Source organism: Dermacentor variabilis, chromosome 2 (genome assembly GCF_050947875.1).
Source record: "Dermacentor variabilis isolate Ectoservices chromosome 2, ASM5094787v1, whole genome shotgun sequence".
NCBI classification, from domain to species: Eukaryota; Metazoa; Arthropoda; class Arachnida; order Ixodida; family Ixodidae; genus Dermacentor; species Dermacentor variabilis.
In genome coordinates this window covers 15,298,797-15,316,739 of record NC_134569.1, presented here as the reverse complement: position 1 = coordinate 15,316,739, position 17,943 = coordinate 15,298,797, and the positions used below count along the sequence as shown (strand labels likewise).

General features: G+C 51.0%; 1 protein-coding gene across 2 annotated transcripts in view; it reads left to right on the top strand.

Annotated features, from left to right (window-relative positions):
* Positions 1-8,463: 8,463 nt before the first annotated feature.
* The window catches only part of LOC142571406 (stromelysin-1-like), a 37,099-nt gene continuing 27,619 nt past the window's right edge, over positions 8,464-17,943 (top strand). The window contains exons 1-2 of one of the 2 annotated variants that reach the window (XM_075679730.1): positions 8,464-8,703; positions 17,211-17,334. In XM_075679730.1, the coding sequence (XP_075535845.1) occupies positions 8,479-8,703; positions 17,211-17,334 (349 nt within the window). In that variant the 5' untranslated portion in view covers positions 8,464-8,478. Of the gene's footprint in view, positions 8,704-11,531; positions 11,732-17,210; positions 17,335-17,943 lie in introns of those variants that run through there. The other variant, XM_075679731.1, reaches the window with a different exon arrangement.

Sequence of the window (17,943 nt, the reverse complement as noted above, 5' to 3'; positions counted from 1 at the left end):
AGAAGCTCAGAATAAATCCATGCGATCACCAGTAATGCGAACATACGCACGCCTTCTTCAGCCGCACCGCAGTAGCCAATGTCGTACACGTGCACACACTATCAAATGCTATACCAAAAGCCGGCTGTAAAGCCTTCGAATCACACCGTGTCGTTTCCAACGCATTCGGTAACATTCAGCTGAAAGACGACGAATCGCTGCCAGCATCTATTTCGCAGCCCTCGTGAGCGCATCGTGAACGAAGCAGGCTACCGGGTAAGTTATTCTCGCTTAAAACATAACCTAACGTAATAGGAACCTTGCTGCAAATATCCAGACTCTGTTGTAACGTGTGCAATTTTTTCACAAATTCAGAAACTGCGCATATAGTTCCAGGGACACCGAGAGTTGGCGCCGGAAGACTTCACGTGCGTTTAAATCCTGTAATCTACGCGTGCACTTCCGTCTGGGCAAGGTAGCACGTTGTCCTGAGCTTCATTATCGTGTTTATTTGCATAGGAGCTGACTCGCTCGTGTCTGAGTGGTGTCTGCAAGCAACGCAATCACGTGTCCTCTTCGGTTCACGCCCTTATTTTGCAAGCTGAGGCACACAAGAAAAAAATTGCAACTTAATCAAATGATGTGGGAAAGCATTATACTACAACCGACCGACCGACCGACCGACCGACTGACTGACTGACTTGATCGAGCGACCGATCGGATGGGTGCTACTGCTAAAGTCGACAAGACATTAACGAGAACATTTCGTTTCTGTTCTTAACAAAAATTAAATGCGCACATTACTTTAAATTCAATACGCTAGTACTCAATGATTAAAACGAGCTCGTAAACGGTCGTTTTTAATCGCCGTGACTGACGTGTTCCGCATAATGAGGTTGCGCCAGTAACAAAGGTGTCTGAACCGGTCACCTTGCGAGGCGGCAATTAAGGGCTGCGACCTGCACTTTCAACACAGTCGCTAGTGAAGTGCCCCTTGGTGTTCGTTGGCCGATCAAATGGTGTCTGATAACTCCATAAAGACTTCGCGTTAATTGTGCCCGCAGTGATGCACACGCATGAGCGGTTCGAGCGTCGGCGAAATGGTTTGCCACGCTCCAGTCGTGCACGCATTGATATCTATGGCACATAGCGTGTTTGCTATTGTGCCATTTTTTTGGCCCTAGGATGATATTTTACGTTCTCTAACTTTCAGTCTTTCTTTTTATCTCCAGTAGAGGGACGTAGGGAGACAGCGCTTGTCATTCACATTGCACGCCTCCTTATCCACTGCTGCGATTACACAGTACATCATGATACACCACCGTTTACGCAAGGATCAGCCACTCAGTGCAAGCGACGAAAAGAGGAGGATAAAATCGAGAGACTCGTAACCCATCACGAGCGCCATCTGGTGGTGTTCCAAGAAACCGCGCGGCGCGCGCGAGCAAGACCACAGCAGCAGCAGCAGCGCCCGGAAGGTCGTCAGAAGCGCCCCCCCCCCCCCCCCGCCAAAGGAAGCTTCGCTTTAAAACTCACAAGCTTCCGTCCTGTAGTACAGGTGTCGTCATCATGTGACGTCACATATGGACAAGCGATGTCTTGGGAGAAATGAAACAAGGCCAAGCTGCAGCGAATGTACGGTGTGTCCGTTTGATTGGAAGCCTGCTCACTACTGGAGATAAAGAAGCGCAAATGATAACGGTGAATGAGTCACAAGCGCTTGATGATAACTCGGGTACTGAGAAGGAGATAGCAAATCCTTCATTCACGTGAAAACAGCGATAGCAAACGAAGGTAACGCCCAGCGGACGCTAGCGTCAGCGCGGTAGCTGAGGGATGCGGTTTAATAGGAGGAGGTGACAAAACACTTCAACTGACAGTGCACGCTCGGCTAGGCCGCAGTGGGGCATGCTGTCTTTCGATATTTGTACGAGAGCCAACTTGGATGTTGGGCTTTAGCGCGAGCCTGAACTCCTCTTCTACCAGACTATTCGTTGATGACTGTGTCGTGTATCACGTAATCACTAGCCCCTCTGATGACTTTTGGTTGCAGCCCGACATTGACGTTGCTTCCTCATGGTGTTACGCTGGCTAACGAAACTTAACGCTAACAAATGTAAATGCATGAGTGCATCTCGCCCTTGTAGCCACACTGTTCCTTTCACGTATAACCTTAGCAATAACGAGCTTTCTCTCGTGACAGATTGCAAATACTTTGGCGTCCATATTACTCGCAATCTCTCCGGGAACATGCATGTTAACTATATTACTAAGAATTCTAATCGCATGCTTCTTTTGCTACGCCGCAATTTATCTTCTGTCACCGTTACCCTCAAGCTTCAACTTTGGAAAACATAAGTCAGGCCGAAAATTCAGTACGCGTGCTCAATTTGGGACGAAAGCCAGGCAACGCTTACAGATGCTGTTGAATTTATTCAGAACCGAGTAGCTCGCTTTAATATTCTTCTCTATTTACTCTCGCCACTCTAGTGGATCAGGAACGAAAGAAAACCTCGGCTTATTAGCATTCCCTTCTCGCCCCAAACTACTGTACGACTCAGCCTTTATCGTGATGTATATTATACACTAACCCCATCCTTAAGGGCCACCTGTTCCATTGACCGTCCCACGTGTTATCCCGCACCGATCACCGATACAATGTTGGTGTCCCACCAATGCCCACTTATTTCTTCCAAGAACTGCCCACGATTGCAACCACCTTCTCGCCGCCAACGCTGCCATCTCGGATGTTCAAAGATGTCACCAATTACCTTCACTCTTCTCTGCGATGCCTTCGGGCCTCGATAACATAATAAATAAATAAATAAATAAATAAATAAATAAATAAATAAATAAATAAACTTTAAATTAACACAAATAATAACACCCCTCACGTATGACTCCCTTCAGAGCACGACGTGAAATCACTGCACAGAGGCTTTCGAAGCACAGTGCGCTCCCAGAACTTCTCGTTGGATGCCAAACCGCACCAATGACACAAACGCTGACTTAACGTAAGCAACGCAAGAACTCGCGCCGGTTGAGTTGAACTTGTTCGGATTTGACTTTACGCTGATGGTATACACGTACTGTCTGCGTAACTGGTGGACCAAGTTCGTCTGCGAGTAATGCTCTCGCATGTGAGTGCATTCGATGCAGTGCACGGATCATGCTTTAGATGCGTCACTGATTGTGCTATTGTATTCCACACTGCCCTCCCTTTTTCTTCTGTTTCTCCGACCCCCTTATACTTCACTACATTCCAGATAGATGGTTCTCCTTGTCGGCAAGATCTTTCTTGCCATCGTCAAAATTATATACCTCTATCTCAGTGAAATGTTCTTAGCCATTTGAATGCAATCTGACCTCCCCTTCTCCCATCGACATCTCTATTCTCTCCTCTGTGGAGGCAATAGAGACCTTGATTGCTGTTAATCATGTGTTCAGTATTGTCATCGCAGCCGAGAGCTCGCACGGACAAATAAATGCGCGTGGTTCACGTTTTATTTTACCGGTACGCTGATTTTCCTCCGGCACTTTTCATATGTAACAACAGCCGTTTTCATATCATAAGAAGCCAACAAACAAAGACACCAATGACAACACCGGGGGAATTCTTTGTACTTACTAATTAAATTAAAGAACTGATAAATTAATGGAATTGAAAGCGGATGAAAAAACAACTTGCCGCAAGTGGGGAACTATCCCACGTCTTCGCATTACGCGTGCGGTGCTCTACCAATTGAGCTACGGCGGCGCCATTTTCCCATCCATTTTCCGGGGCATTTATGTGTTTCTACTAGAACTAATCCTAGGAGTGTTAGCCAGCGCCATCACTCACAATTGTGGCACATCCTTTCTGCCGCAGGCGTCACGAGCACGGATGTGAGTACGGACGCATGCGACAAAAGGATGTTCCACATCCCCCGCCAAGGCTCGTGGGTGATGGCGCTGGCTAACACTCCCAAGGTTATTTCTAGTAGTAAAATATAAATACCCCAGAAAGTAAATACCCCGACTGAGCTACCCCCACGGTAGCTCAATTAGTACACTCTTAAGCAAATATACACCCTTTGGGGTGTATATTTGCCACACAACAATAATCTTCATCTGTCTTGCTTGCGTTTCCTTCGTTGAAAACGCTGCGCTCGCTACTTTCCTGTCGAGAATGCTCTGTCATGCTGATAACGGGCATGCCGTTCGTGACTTGGAAGTACCGGGCACGCTGCGTTAAAGAAAAGAAATGCGGACAAGACAGATGACGATTATTGTTGTGCAGCAAAAGGGTGTAATTTTGCTTAGGAGTGTAGAGCCTCGCACGCGTAATGCGAAGACCTGGGATCGTTTCCCACTTGCGGCAAGTTGTTTTTTCGTCCACTTTCAATTCCATTAATTTATCATTTCTTTAATTCAATCAGTAAGAACAAGGAATTTCCCCTGTGTTGTCACTGGTGTCTTTGTTTGTTGGCTTCTTATGACATGATCAATAAAAATCGGGTCCCTCGGTTAACCCCCTTTTCTTCTCGTTCATGACAGCCATTTCCATTGAGGCGATCATGAAGAAAAAAGCGTAGCGTACGGAGATCTGTATTTTAGCCATAGGACATGCCTTAAGGCATGGGAAATTATGCACAGCTAGATTCCCTGATGCAGGAAATGGAGACTAACCCATCCAGGAGGCTAATATTTAAATCTGAAATAAGAGCGTTCGTGCAACGATCCACGAAGTGCTGCTCAGAAACTAATGTCATCTTTTCATCCGTGGGCAACAGGACTTGAGCTTTTAAAACAGCGGCCCGATCAAGTCAACACCGACGGCCATGGCCGCCTTGTGAGAAAACATTTCGCAACATTGTTTTTTTCTTATCTCCTGATGGGTCTCTCCCAGCTCCTCCTTCTGTCGAACCTGCAGCTCTCTTGAATGAGCATATCAAGAAAGAAAGATGAAACTGAAAACACTTGCGAGGAATTGCGCGTCACGCCAGCCTGAAAAACAAAGCACGGGAGCCCCGCCCTCTGCGTAAGGCCAATGCACGCCTTCGGAGTTGCGACATCGGTCGACAACAAGCCGCTTGTGCGAGGCTCCGTTCCGTCACGAGTCTCTTAATCAAGTTGCCATACGGCGGGCACGTGCGAAGTGCCTTTGTTAACGGAAGCTGTGCCGGACCTGAGTTTTGGCAATGTTCAACGTTGTTGAGCCGCTGGCATGTGTGGCGCAACCTTAGCACCGCCTTGATTGCGGGCATCGCGCCCGCACTCGTTCGGTTCGCCCGCGCGCTTTAAAACTCGTTGTGCTTTTGCGTCCACTCGGCATCCCCAGACATCACTGTCAAACCACAACGCCGTGTTTATCTTACATCGATAGTCTACTTTCTAGAATATGCGTACTTGCTGTACCCACTTGCAACTACAGATTCTTGCGCCCAGAGATTAGCGCATTTGCAATAACAGCGCTCGTAAAGCCTATAAGGAGTATAGTTTACCACTTGCGACATCGTTGCGACGATGTGTACAAGGTCGGTAAGCAAATTTCACGCATGAAAAAAAAAACGATTTTTGTAGGCGCTATAAGGCGCAGCCTTTGCCCGAAAAAGCGAAGTCACTGCGCGGACGACTGCAGCTGACTATGCGATGTCTCGCCGTCCTTCATCACGGCTCGAAACCTGCGCAAAATAGACTCTCAGATTAAGAGTCTTTCCAGCACCTAGACTTCGACGGGTGCGCGACGTGACGCAACTAGGATGGAGCGACGTACGCACCATTAGTGGCCTCGCTTCTTTTGACAGAGAGTGCTTTATAAGACGTGGACAAGGAAACGGATATTTACATATAATTAGGTCCTGGAATATTTACGGCTTGCGTAAAGAAGTTTAAGCACAATACTCCCCCTCGCCCGCCCCCCATTGAATAGTTCTATCTCCCTCTTTGTCTCTTCTTTTTCCTTTTTTTCTTTTTTTAACGACAGATCGCAATGTAATACAGAACAAAGTTCAGTTCTCAGGGAACACGCTTCCATTCCAATGCGAGACGAGTTGCACAATTTTTCCGGCCCATGGTGAAGCGAATCAATCAATGCGAACTGAACTTAAAAAAAGAAAGATCTCTCTCTCTCCCTCTCTCTCTCTCTCTTTCTCTCCCAATAAGAACTGCGCACAATAGCTGTTAGATACTGACCGTGATGGTGTTGGTCAGTGCTCGCATTATGCACACGCCGCAGCGCTTATAGGCGCACTATGTCTTTGAACCCTCTGCGGTCTCGGGGAATACCGAGTAAACGCGGAGTTAGCTGGAACTCTCAATTCAGCAAAGTCGCGCTCCGATGATCTCAGCGAGCCAAGCGGCAAGCCTTTTGTTGTCGGACTGCGGCCAGATGCAAACAAGTCAGCGCAGAATGGAAGCAACGGGTGGCACGCATCAAGTAAAACGAGGAGAAGGGGAAACGTGAGAGAGAAACGATGCCTGCGGTGTGGCGGCTGGCTCTTTTTGCTAGTCTGTCAGACAAGGCTATATTGGCACCGGATGGGCGGTAAATGTTTGTCCGGTCTCAGGGCGCTCGCAATCCGCAGCTGTCAGAAAAACGGCGCCTATCGCGAAGGCGCTCTTTTCGTGGTCACACTTGAATCGTGCCTCGTAGGACACAGCAGTGTCCGCGCGGCCTGCGTGCGTGTTTCTGGGCTGTCCTAAAAGCGAAGCACCAAAATTAGAAAGTGTTTTCTGTTTAAGCTGCAGCCCCTGGGTTATGACATGTTACTGACAGTTGTGTGCTATTAGAAGTACTCCCAAAAGACGCCCGCAAAGTAGTGTATGAATATGCACTGCCTCAGTTCATGAGATCTACAAGCCATCATAATAGACTGACAGCACTGCGTGCTATCACTGGATTGTACAAGCGTGCTTTACGGTCCTTGCGCCTATTTTTCCGTCTCCTTGCTTTTTCACCCTATAGCGGGGTGTATCTAAGCAGCAGGATTTAGATATTATTTTAGCGCCAGCATAACGGGGCAGGATAGAGACTGGGACAACACGGTGTTCGCATCTTCGGACAAACAGTCAGTGAAAACTACCTGCTATTTTAACCTTCCTCCCATTCAATACCTCATCTCTCTTTCTCCAGAATTATTTCATTTCTTACTTTATTCATTAAATTCCTGAGACCTTGACGTTACGCCATGGCAGCCTTGTCGCGAGCACGAAACGTCCCGCATATCCACGGGCGTCCTTTTCTTTATTTTTTTTTTATCCCCGTGCAGACAAGTACGGTAGCAAAATAGTGGCGGGATGTCTGCTCGTGCGCCTACCCTGACATGCTCTCACTGTCTGTGCTAATCTTACGCCGTGTGCTCTGGCAAAGTCAGCCGACATAAACTCCGAAAATAGTCGTCCGCCCCCTTGGCCGCCGTCGACGCCCGTTCCTTTAGCAAGGCGGGGTGTCAGCCGCCAACACCAGCAAAAGCTACCCGCTTTTGTAGTCAAGTTGAGAGGCACTTGAAGGAAACGATACTATATGGTCACTCGCACCACACCTGCTCAACTCGAGTATAGCGATGCCGAGTTCCCAGCTCATTTTCTGTGAGGTCAGGTACGCGAGAAGCTGTACGTCTCTTGGCAGGAACCAGGCACAGCTTGGATCAGGGACGTCAAGCACGCGTCTCGCCGTGCGTGCATGACACAAACGCTCCCGAGGTCACTCTGGGGTGTGTTCTGCTAAAGGTGAAACAACAACTTAAGCCTTACGCAACAAGGGCTATGGTGGAGCACCGCCTAATCGTGAGGACTGCGCTGGCCGCAAACGAGAGGTCCACGGGCCACGCGTGTTCGAGAATCCAGGCCCACAATGTGGGACAGCTGCCCCCTCCAGAATCCCCGTGCCTCTCCCGCGTGATGACCTCAGCCCAGCTTTAGGGGGCCTGCGTCGGCGAAAAGGATCGAGAAGGGCGCGGCCGTGTTCAGGTGCGCTCGGGCCTGGACCGCGACCGTTCCCCGCGCGAGGCTGCGACGTTGGTCGGCCACGGGCGACGCGCCGCCGGCGTCGCTGTTGTCTGCCGCCGGCGACTGCGTTCGCGGAAAAGGAGGCTTGGCGGTGCGCCAGCCCTGCAGCACTACTCCGCCCAGACCGGCTCTGAGAATCGTGGTGAACGGCTCGGGGCCGACGTCCGACGAACCTGACGTCACCCTTTTCCGCGCCCGTGCGGAAGGAAGCACCGCCGGAAACGAACTCCTGCGGCGAGGACCACCTGTTCGGCGGCTTGCCCACGAGGCACGAGCCCCCTTGCCCCGGTGCCGAAGGTTTGGCGGTCAGCCTCCAAGTCGACTGGGGAACTGCTCCGCTGCGGGAGCAGTTTTGGGGGACAAGTGCGGGGGCGGCCTGGGTTGTTGTCCCCGACGCGCATTCCGGGGCCGGGTTCAAGGCCCGGGCCCTGCACTGCGCGCTCTCTTCCTCGCCGCCGGGGCTGCCAGGGGGGGGACTCGGGCCGTCCCGGAGAGCGACCGCGGCGGCCAATGGGCGCCCGTGGCCTCTCACCTGCGGCGCGCGGGGGAAAGGAGGCCCCTCATAAGAGCGCCGGCCGACGAACGCGGTCGCAAAACAAAGCCATGCGCCGCCGTGGACTAGTCGACGCGTACCGGCTCCTGCCGTCCACGATGCTGCTGCCGTTCGTCCTCCTCGTGGCGTCTTCGCCAACTTTGCTCGCCGGTGCCGCCTCGGAGTCCAGCGACATGGCCATGGTGAGTGGCCTCGAGGCCCCGCTACTTCGACCGGAGACGAGGAAAGGGACCAAGGACGCTTGTTCGAACGACTGCTGGCACCGATGTCGTCTGCGAAGTTGTTGCCCAAAGCGCAGTGTTCCCCCCATTGCCGTGCCGCAGCGCGAAGACTCCCGACGTCTTGGCCCCGACAGAAACAGCCCAACGACGCAGTTCCGTGCCCGGCGACTAGGTTTGGCCGGACACACGTGTGCCAGTCGCTATGTTGTTTCTGCCCGGAGAGCCAAGGTGGCGACGGGGGTCTTCGAGCTCTCTGCCGTGCTTCGGCCGCGTGTCCTTGGCCTTCCCATGGGTGCCCTCGATTTCGGCCCGTATCGGTGCTAGAGGGGCGCGCATAGCCGCTTCATCCAGCCGTCCGCATCCGTTGTGCTAATGTATATTTGTGGTTCGAGTCACTTCCGGCTGCTGGTGGCATGTAAGCCAGGTATTGTCCTACAGGAAACGCCGCATCTCATTTCCCCCTTTGATGATTGTTTGAACATCTGAAGAATTGTGGGAGCTAGGAGTAGGCTGCAATCCTTTCATTGATGTTCATTGCTCTACCTAACCAAAAAACCTTTCTGGCCATCCAGTTATTTATTGAATTTCTTATTTCTCCGTCGGTAACATCATACGATTCGAAAAAGCAGACCGCATCACAGTTCTACCACTTCTTTTCGAGATACCGAAGACAACTCTCTAGAAGCACTCACTCTGAGAGAATGTCGAAGGCCAGTTGTTTTCCTCTGCGGATTTTCTTTCCTCCATGCGGCCTTTTTCCGCTCGGGCGGGGAGCGGCGCGCACAATAGCTTCAAAGAAAAGCGCCCTTCAGCGCTTGCGTGCGCAACGTCTCTGTTTCCCGTTCCGTTCGCCACGTCGAGAAATATGAATGCATGCCGCACTTTCTTCACCACCAACTCGTCGAATCAAGAACGGCGCGCTTTCTCTCTCTCGACGCTAGTAGTGTTTGTCAACACTGGGTAACAGCAGCTACCCTCGTCCGCGACGAAGGTGTTTATTCCATCTCGCGCCCCACCTCGACTAGATGTACGCCGCTGTCGCATTCCTGGTGCGTGCCCACCGCGGCTTTCTTGGAGGTCGAGGGTTCCCATCCGTGGTGCGGCAACCTCTGACTGACGTGCCACCTGGGAGAAAGTGATGAACGCGAGTTAGACGCGGCGCGGGGCGTAATTTATTCGGGCGGTAGGCCGGGGACCGCCCGCTCTGCCGCGCCGCTTCGTCGTTTTTTGCGGGGAGTCGCCCTGTTTACCTGGCTCCTTGTGAACCGCTCGCGAGTGGCTGCCGCTGGGTTCAAGGTCGGTCTCCCCATCGTCTTCTTTTCTGATGCCAGCTTTCTTCCCTGCGTTTTTATTTGCCGCTTTCTAGAAAGCGCTCTCATCGGCATGCGAGCGTAGACCCCCGTCTCCTCCGAGGAAGCGTTCACCACTTCGAGCGCGCGAGTCCTGTAATAAGCGTAGCAAACGACTCCCCCACCCCCAACTCTAGGATTCCCGGTCTTTCGCATCCTCCCAGCCTGTCTGCTCGTCCTTCGCAGACAAAAGCTGCGTTTTCTCTTTCCTGCCTTGTTTATGATTGAATCTGTAACGTATCGTAGACGTAGAGTCTTGGTTATAGTTCACCTTTTTCTCCTACTGTTTTCATATGGGGAAACTTGTCGCTCCCTCCCATATGAAACGCAAATGCCTGAATGTAACCCTTAATGGATGTCAGGGGGTTCCGCCTCGGAAACGCGCGGCCCACACACCCTTGTATTTTTTTCATTACCTTTCTTTTTTCCAAACTTAGCAGCAAAAGTGAAGCAGGGGTGAAGCGCCTTTTCTTCTTGGGGCTGAAGCTGCTCAGCGCAGGATCGCGGTGTCGTCAACCAGGACGGAAGGCGTGCATCGCCGCGCTCGAACCAGATCGTGCACTTTCTGAGAGCCGAGTTCCTTTGCATGTCGGACAGCGCATGGTTCCTTGGTCCGGAGAGTTTTAAAGGATCATGTTTACACGTTGTAAGGCGCGTTGTGGTAGGTGTCATACCTTTCGTAACGTCCTGGCAGCCTCGTTGGTCATTAGCTTGGCAAGAAGCCTGATGCGCACTTCTTCCGCCATGCACAGACAGCATCTACGACACTTCATTATTATTATTGTTTTCGTGACGGCTTTGGGCATGGTTTGGCTTTTACATCCCCGGTCTCTCCTGTAAACAGCCGCTTAATCTGAAGCATGAAGCCTAGCACTGACATGTCTCGTGATAGAGACACTGACAGAACCACGATGACGCGGTCACGAGCAAGTCATTCCAAGTGAGCGGCGAGCGTCAAAAGCTTGGCAGCCGTCCCTGGCACGCTTTGCCGATCCGTTTATCATTAGACGCTTCCGTAAAACAAGTTGCTTCCTGGGAGCTTCGTCGACGTATGCGAGTGCTAGTGTATTTTTACGTAGTCTTCCGCGTGTTTAACGCCGCTTCCTCGTTGAGAAGCCAAGCGATAGTGTCGATAGACGAATGTGGACCGTTGGCACGCAGTGCTGCAGCTGCTGTATGACGTCATACGAGTAGCTGGATTCTTTGGTATAGTCCGCGGCATCGCGTGTTAACAAAAACTGATGGCGGTCATTAGTGGGCAGAGAGCATGGCGCGCGCATGTGTCCCGTATGCGCCACGGGTGTTACCCACACTTTGGACGACAGCCAAATGGGCGTCCCAGATGAATCACGAGGGAAGCGGTGGGGACAATCAGCGAGCCTGTTTTCCTTAACAAATAAGAACTTAGTTGCGCAGCATGGGCAGCGTTGAGGACTAAAGAGCGCGTAATAGGTTGGGGGGTCTTTATGCTCGCCTAATCATACGGTGGCTTTTGTGAGTTTTCCATTTCCTCCGTCGGACTTCAGCGGTCGCGGCACGACTTTTCATCCACGTGAGCACAGCGATTTGACTTTGATGCTGACGCCTTGATTCGAGGAGACTTCAAGGCTACTCGCAGAATGTTTGCCTGTACCCGAAAGGTAACTGTAAACAGAACACTTTTTTTTTTTTCCTCCTTCGAGTCCGCTGGGCAGGACTCACTATTAATGCTGAACCTTTAAATATGAAGGCTCCTTCCACTTTCACACAAGATATTCCAGCTCGTCATTTATTCCCCTGAACGTATCGAAAGATCCCGTGATGTTTCTCTCATAAAATCTCTCTTGCAGGTAAAGGTAAAACAGTATTCGTTACAGTACATTTAAACAAGCGTATCGCGCGTATAATCCCTTTCAATGTTTGGGTGTATACAACGTGAGCTGGTTTTTCCTTCTGCGTTTTCGCGATAGCTTTCAGTATCCGTCGGTTATCATTTACTTCGTTAAAGAAACACCATAGAGTGACAGTAAATCAAGTTAGGCTGCTAAAGTATTTTTTCTCAAAGTCTAAATCACTGACTTGGTTTCAAACGTCTGCCATCAGCGAAAATGAGGTTTGCTTTTACCTATTATTATATTTGTATATCGCGTCGAAGCATCAGGTCACCCTTATTGCGGTCACTTTGTTGCTGCAAAATCGTACTTTGCTAATACAGCTCAGCTAAATAGTATTGCTGCTTAGTGTCTACTCAATAATTTACGGTAACAGCGTAATGCCTATAAGGAGCGGGCCACAGTTTACACTGCGCTCGCCGCGCCAAACCTAGAGTTGTGGCGTGCGGAAAGACCGCGCGGGCTCTTTTCAGGGGCGACCCTGAAACAGCGGTGGCCCGAGACCTCGAGCCTCGTGTTGGCTCAGCCGGCGTCCAGTCCTTCGCTCGCTCGCAGCGGCTCCACTCGGGCGTGCACCGTCGCTCCCCCTCCTTCCCGCTAAACCAACTCCGCTCCGGCAAGGCTCGTACGAGATTTCGCGCTACTCGCTGTCCGCGGTGGCGGCGAGAGCCTTGAACGTGCCGGTGCTTTTCTTTTTCGCAGAGTTGAGCAAGCACCAGCATATATATATATATATAAAGCGAGCACCAGCAATCAGGAGGCGTGCCGTACCGGGACGCATAGCCCTGGCGTTGTTGACATTGGTCGTGTGCACAGACGTATATTGGATAGTCGCTTACGCGCGCGCGATGTTATCGTGGCACCGGTTTATAAAGGTCTAGGCGTTACGTCACAAGTGCGTGGCTTCGACGCCACTTGCACTTCAGGGACGACGACGATCGCCCGTTTCCGACGAGCCGCGTCTGCTCGCTTTGCGGCGGGCAACAAACAAGCAAACAGAACAAAAAACACCGGCTTCTTTCACGCTGCGTGCGTTCATTGCTGGCTTTACAAGCTGCAGCGCCTATCCTATAAAAGCATTAGTAGTAGTAGTAAATGCTCGAGCGCCGTCTGCTGTGAGGATGCGAACGTGCGCCGGTACTGTCCCTCTCTGTGTTCCGAGGGCAACTTTCTGAAGGCGTAAGGGTCTTAGTTTTCGGAAACGACGGCACTGCACGACGCCGGGTCGTGTGGGCACCCACCCAGCGCAGACAGATCGCCAGTGCAGCGTCGGTGCGCGAGATCGCCTGAAAAGCACGATTCATGTTCTCCACCACGTAAAACGCATCCCGAAGACTGTCTACATTCTGCAGACTATGTTCGCACCCTCGCCGATGGCGCAGGTTGCTGTCAGTAAACGCCCGCCCCATACAGTATTGTCGGCCACACGTATCACACTAAACTGCGCGACGACATCGGCTTATGGCCACTCCTGTGTACAACAGTAATGACATTGGCGAACATGTTTACCTTACAAGTCGAGTGAAGTCACCGTTGACTTGCGGGAGTTGTGACGCCGCTGCTTCCGAGTAGTATAGGCCGCAGGCGCACGCTTTACTACGCCCACTCCTCCCCGTTTTTCTTTTATTCTTACTCGCTCACTCACGGGCTGTATGCAGCGTTGTCCTTCCCACGCATGAATCAATAGTGTAGTCGACAAAGCAGGAGCTGTTTTGTTCGCTCGCTCTTCCAAGAACGCGTCGACAGCGGCCTGATTACGTTGCCGACTGTTTTGGCGACCAAAGGCCATCGTGCATCGACCGAAGCGCGCGCAAAGCTGCGCGAAACGTGATTCGCGGCCTCTGACTGCCGCCGCCAGTGAGTCACTTTTCCAAGCATGCGCCGGGACGAAGACAGATGCGAACTCGCCTCCTCCCTAACCCCTCCACTTTTCTGCTTAACTGGCTTTGCCTTTCGAACCTTTTGAAAGGCAATACGCGTGGTACAGGTTGCCAAGAAGTAAAAAGAAGCAACGTGTATGCCCGCAGACGCTTACCTTGCCGATCGTTCCGGGCGACGGTCGCGAGTTGTTTTCATGTTTCGAGAAACAGCTTTCAGACGTGGCACTGCACGCGCGCCCGCTCCATCAGAGTCTGCTCCGAGTGCAGAGCAAAAGCAGGCGCACTCGCGGAGGAAAACGACGCACGTCCCAATTAACCAGAGTCAACGCATGGCGACGCTGTGCTGCGGCGACGCTGTCAGGGCGTTTACACGAACCGCGACAAAAGCGGGTCGAGCGCTCAAACCTGGCCGTCGCGTGAACTCTATTCTGTCGGTCTAGGTCGACCTGCCTCCAGGTTGGCTCGACCCGGCCCGCTTGGCAAGGGGCTCGCGAACGCGGTTTCGTCTTGACAGCGACATAAGAGCAGGTCCCCGTTGCGTCGCCACGACGAGAGGTGCTGCAGAGACGCGTTGGCGCTCTTATGCAGTTACGTCGAATAGGCAGTGAGTGCAAGAGGAGTCGCAGTAAGATGCAGATGATCGGACAGAACGAGGCAAGCTCCAGCTGGGTGCCAGTTCGTTACGGTATACAACTTTGTGCCAGGGCCCTGACGAAGACGAGTCTCCTTGTCGGCACGTCCGACCGCGCATCCGGTCTCGTTACGACTCGGCCCATGCGCGCCGGATCCATGCGTACCCAGACCTCACTGACCATCAGAAAGCCGCGCGGCTGCACGGCAAATTGACACTTGCCAGGGATCTGTTAGCGCTTCCATGCTTCGAAAAGGGTTCATTCATAGCACGACAATCGTGTTAATTTATTATCCATACTCGTGTTCGAAATTTATGTACTGTATAGCTTTATCTTAGAAGAAATAACACAATAAAAGACTACACAGGAGGCTAGACAACAGGACAGGGGCCAGTCATCTAGTCTTATGTGTCACCTTTTTTTTGTGTGTATGCCATTTTTTCTGAGGTGAACCGGTATCATACATATGTAGATGACAAGTCCTACTCAACCGAGACGGTATGCGGATATTACGTGGATATGGAGGAGACGATGGAGTCTTTATGTGGCACGCTTATATATACGCCTTTCTTAACAACACAGCAGACCCCGAGTAAACCAACACCACCAGGAGTAATTCAATAAAATGCATCATGCACATTAAATGCACTGTCGTGTATACAACGCGTGAATGGTGATCATGTGGAGGTGATTCCTTCTATGTTGTTGTGATTTTTGTTCCTCTAGGTGCCTAAAATTTATGCATTTCCTTCTTCAGCTATACTATTCTTATCGTATGTGGGAACGTATCTAATTATCTTCCCCTAAATTACTTAGTCCCTGGCGCCGAAATTAAGTATACCTGGAAGCGCGTGTCGCCGCCACTTTTTACGGATGATTCTCCAGGCCGTCCTTGCCGTTTAATCAATGCGCACTGTCACCGGCATTGACGCGGTGCTGAACGTCCGTACCATGGCGAAGCGGCAACCCGAAAAGAAGCCAGCGAATCGGCGATTCAGCAAAGGGTGGTCAAGGCTTTGCGATACGCGCGTGCGCAGTGCATTCCGCGCGTCTCGGTCCTCGTGTTATCGCCACCTCCGTTGCTATCGGGGCACCTCAGCCGCTCTACGTGAGCAAGGACAGATTAGCAGAGATTACGCGATGCCAGAAGATAAGCAGATACGGTGTAGCGTGTCCCGAAATATATGGTACCATGTCCAATCAGGTATATATTATCCGCGCAGAATTTCACCGAAAACACTGAGGCATAATAATGTCTTTAGTGCATGCTACCAAATTATCCGCAAGTTTCGGTGTCCCCGTAGAAGTGTGAAGCTCTTCGTCCTTATTTTTTTATTATTCTTTTTTGCGATGTCTTGCGCGAATTGCGACGCGCATAGTCTACAGAGCGGGTCACGAGTGTACCGTGTACGCCTAAATAGCGCTGGCGCCACCGGACTGCGATCAGTGTGCGAGATTTCAGGCTGGCGCACCGCGAAATCGCTCCTTTTCAACTGCTCGTCGTCTATGTTTAATGTCCTATGTCTTCCTTCCGAGTTTATTTGTTTTTCTCTTCCGTAAATACGATTTTGTTAATCAGTTAAAGTTTTATAAAGTTTCTAAAGTGAACCCGAGAATTACAGTGCAATGTTTATTTAGCACTCTGAGTGACGACGACACGTCCACATCTTCGTGTGTGTATATGTATATATGTAATGGGTTCGCAGACTTTACGCGCGCAATCAAGATGTTCAAACGCTGAACCTGGAACCTGATCGGTGTAACAGCTCAGGTCTCTAGGCGGCCTGGGCCATAAATGCAGAGCCGTACTTTCATGTGCAGAATCGGTGTTCCTTTCTCTCTCTGAGCCAGCCTGAACCCAGAGGGCCGCTGGCAAAGTGGTGTCGTCAATGAGTCGACACTGACATCACTGCTCGAAAGGTTCCACCGCGAGTGCTCGCGTCAGCGCCGGCGGCCACTCGGGCGCGCAACCCTTCGCGTCACGGAAGTATATTTCTCGAGCAGCATTGAGGTGCAGCTGTTGCCCTCTGAAAAGCGGTTTGATAGTTCTTGAAGGAGGCACAACACCTTTAATTGCACCACAGTGCATTCGCAGGCCTTCAGAAAAGGAATGTAGAACATAGAAGTGACTCCTCCGGGTTTTTTCCTGAAGCCTGTTTTACAAACGGATCATATATATATATATATATATATATATATATATATATATATATATATATATATATATATATATATATATATGTATGGCGCCGTTGATCTTCGATAATTTCCATCACGCCGACTTCAAAGAGCGGAAGTCGGTTGTCGGTTTTAGGGTCACGATAGCAATGTACCACCCTCACCCAACAGGTATGCGGTCGCAGCTGGGCGTCACATTGGGGGCTATAAAATGTTGCTATACAGTCTCTGGTCCCTTCAGAATGCAATGCGATCTTTCTTCACCAACAAACAGTTAAATGGGCTCGACCAGACTCCGTTAAAATTTGTGGCGCCATGGTAAGCTCGCGCGGAAACTTGAAGTCAGCTACGCCGCCCGACTTTTCTTTTCGCGTCATTTATATGTCTCACCGAGCCCCCTAACAGATCCGAGGGGCTCCATACTTATACTTCAGAAGCGTACAATGTAATAGTGCATCCTAAGGTATTAGTCCTCTTTGTTGTGCATTTGAAAGATCAAACGTGGGAGACAGGCCCCGGTTTACGAGTTCCCTCGCTTCTTCTTCCCTGCACCACCAGAACTACCTGGAGAAGTTCGGCTACATCGCTCCCACCAAGAATGGCACGGCGGCGCTGCGCTCTCAGGAGGCCCTCGTCGACGCCGTCAAGGAGTTCCAGCGGTTCGCTGGCCTCAGGGTCACCGGTGAGTTGGATCTGCGCTGTTTGAGCCTCGAAGAACGCGCGCTCGCGGGTTCTCTGCTTCATACAACGCCGGCTTGGAACTGCTAGCAAGCTTCGCAATTGGCACTGTCATTCTCGGCACCTGACAGCGTGACCGTGCATGAAAAAGGTGCCAAGTGGTAAAATGGTCTGTACCTGTCGCGTGTATATTGTGCATGTTGTTCTCGTGCAGTAGCAGTTGCTAGCGCGTGTCGTCAGAGACATTAAACCCCCGGAGCACTACTACCAATTCCTATATCGGGCACTGCAGAGTATAAGCATAAATTAACAGACGAAGGCGGAGCCAATAGTGCTCGAATATGTCGGCCGTGATGACACGGTGTTTGCCTGCGCTGCTCATATTCACTATATTGCACCTAATTAAGCTTACTGCTGTGCTGCCACCATTTGCCTCTGCCTCCTATATTGAGCAGGAACTCGTCGTTTCGAAAATCCACCGATAGCACTCGTAAAAGACGGGCTCCTCTATATATGCTGCCTGGGCGTTTAATATATCCTCCATTTTCTGTCAGCTGCATTATTTTTTATATAGAGTCGCTGTTTCCGATGTATTTCTTTTTCCATTCCATGA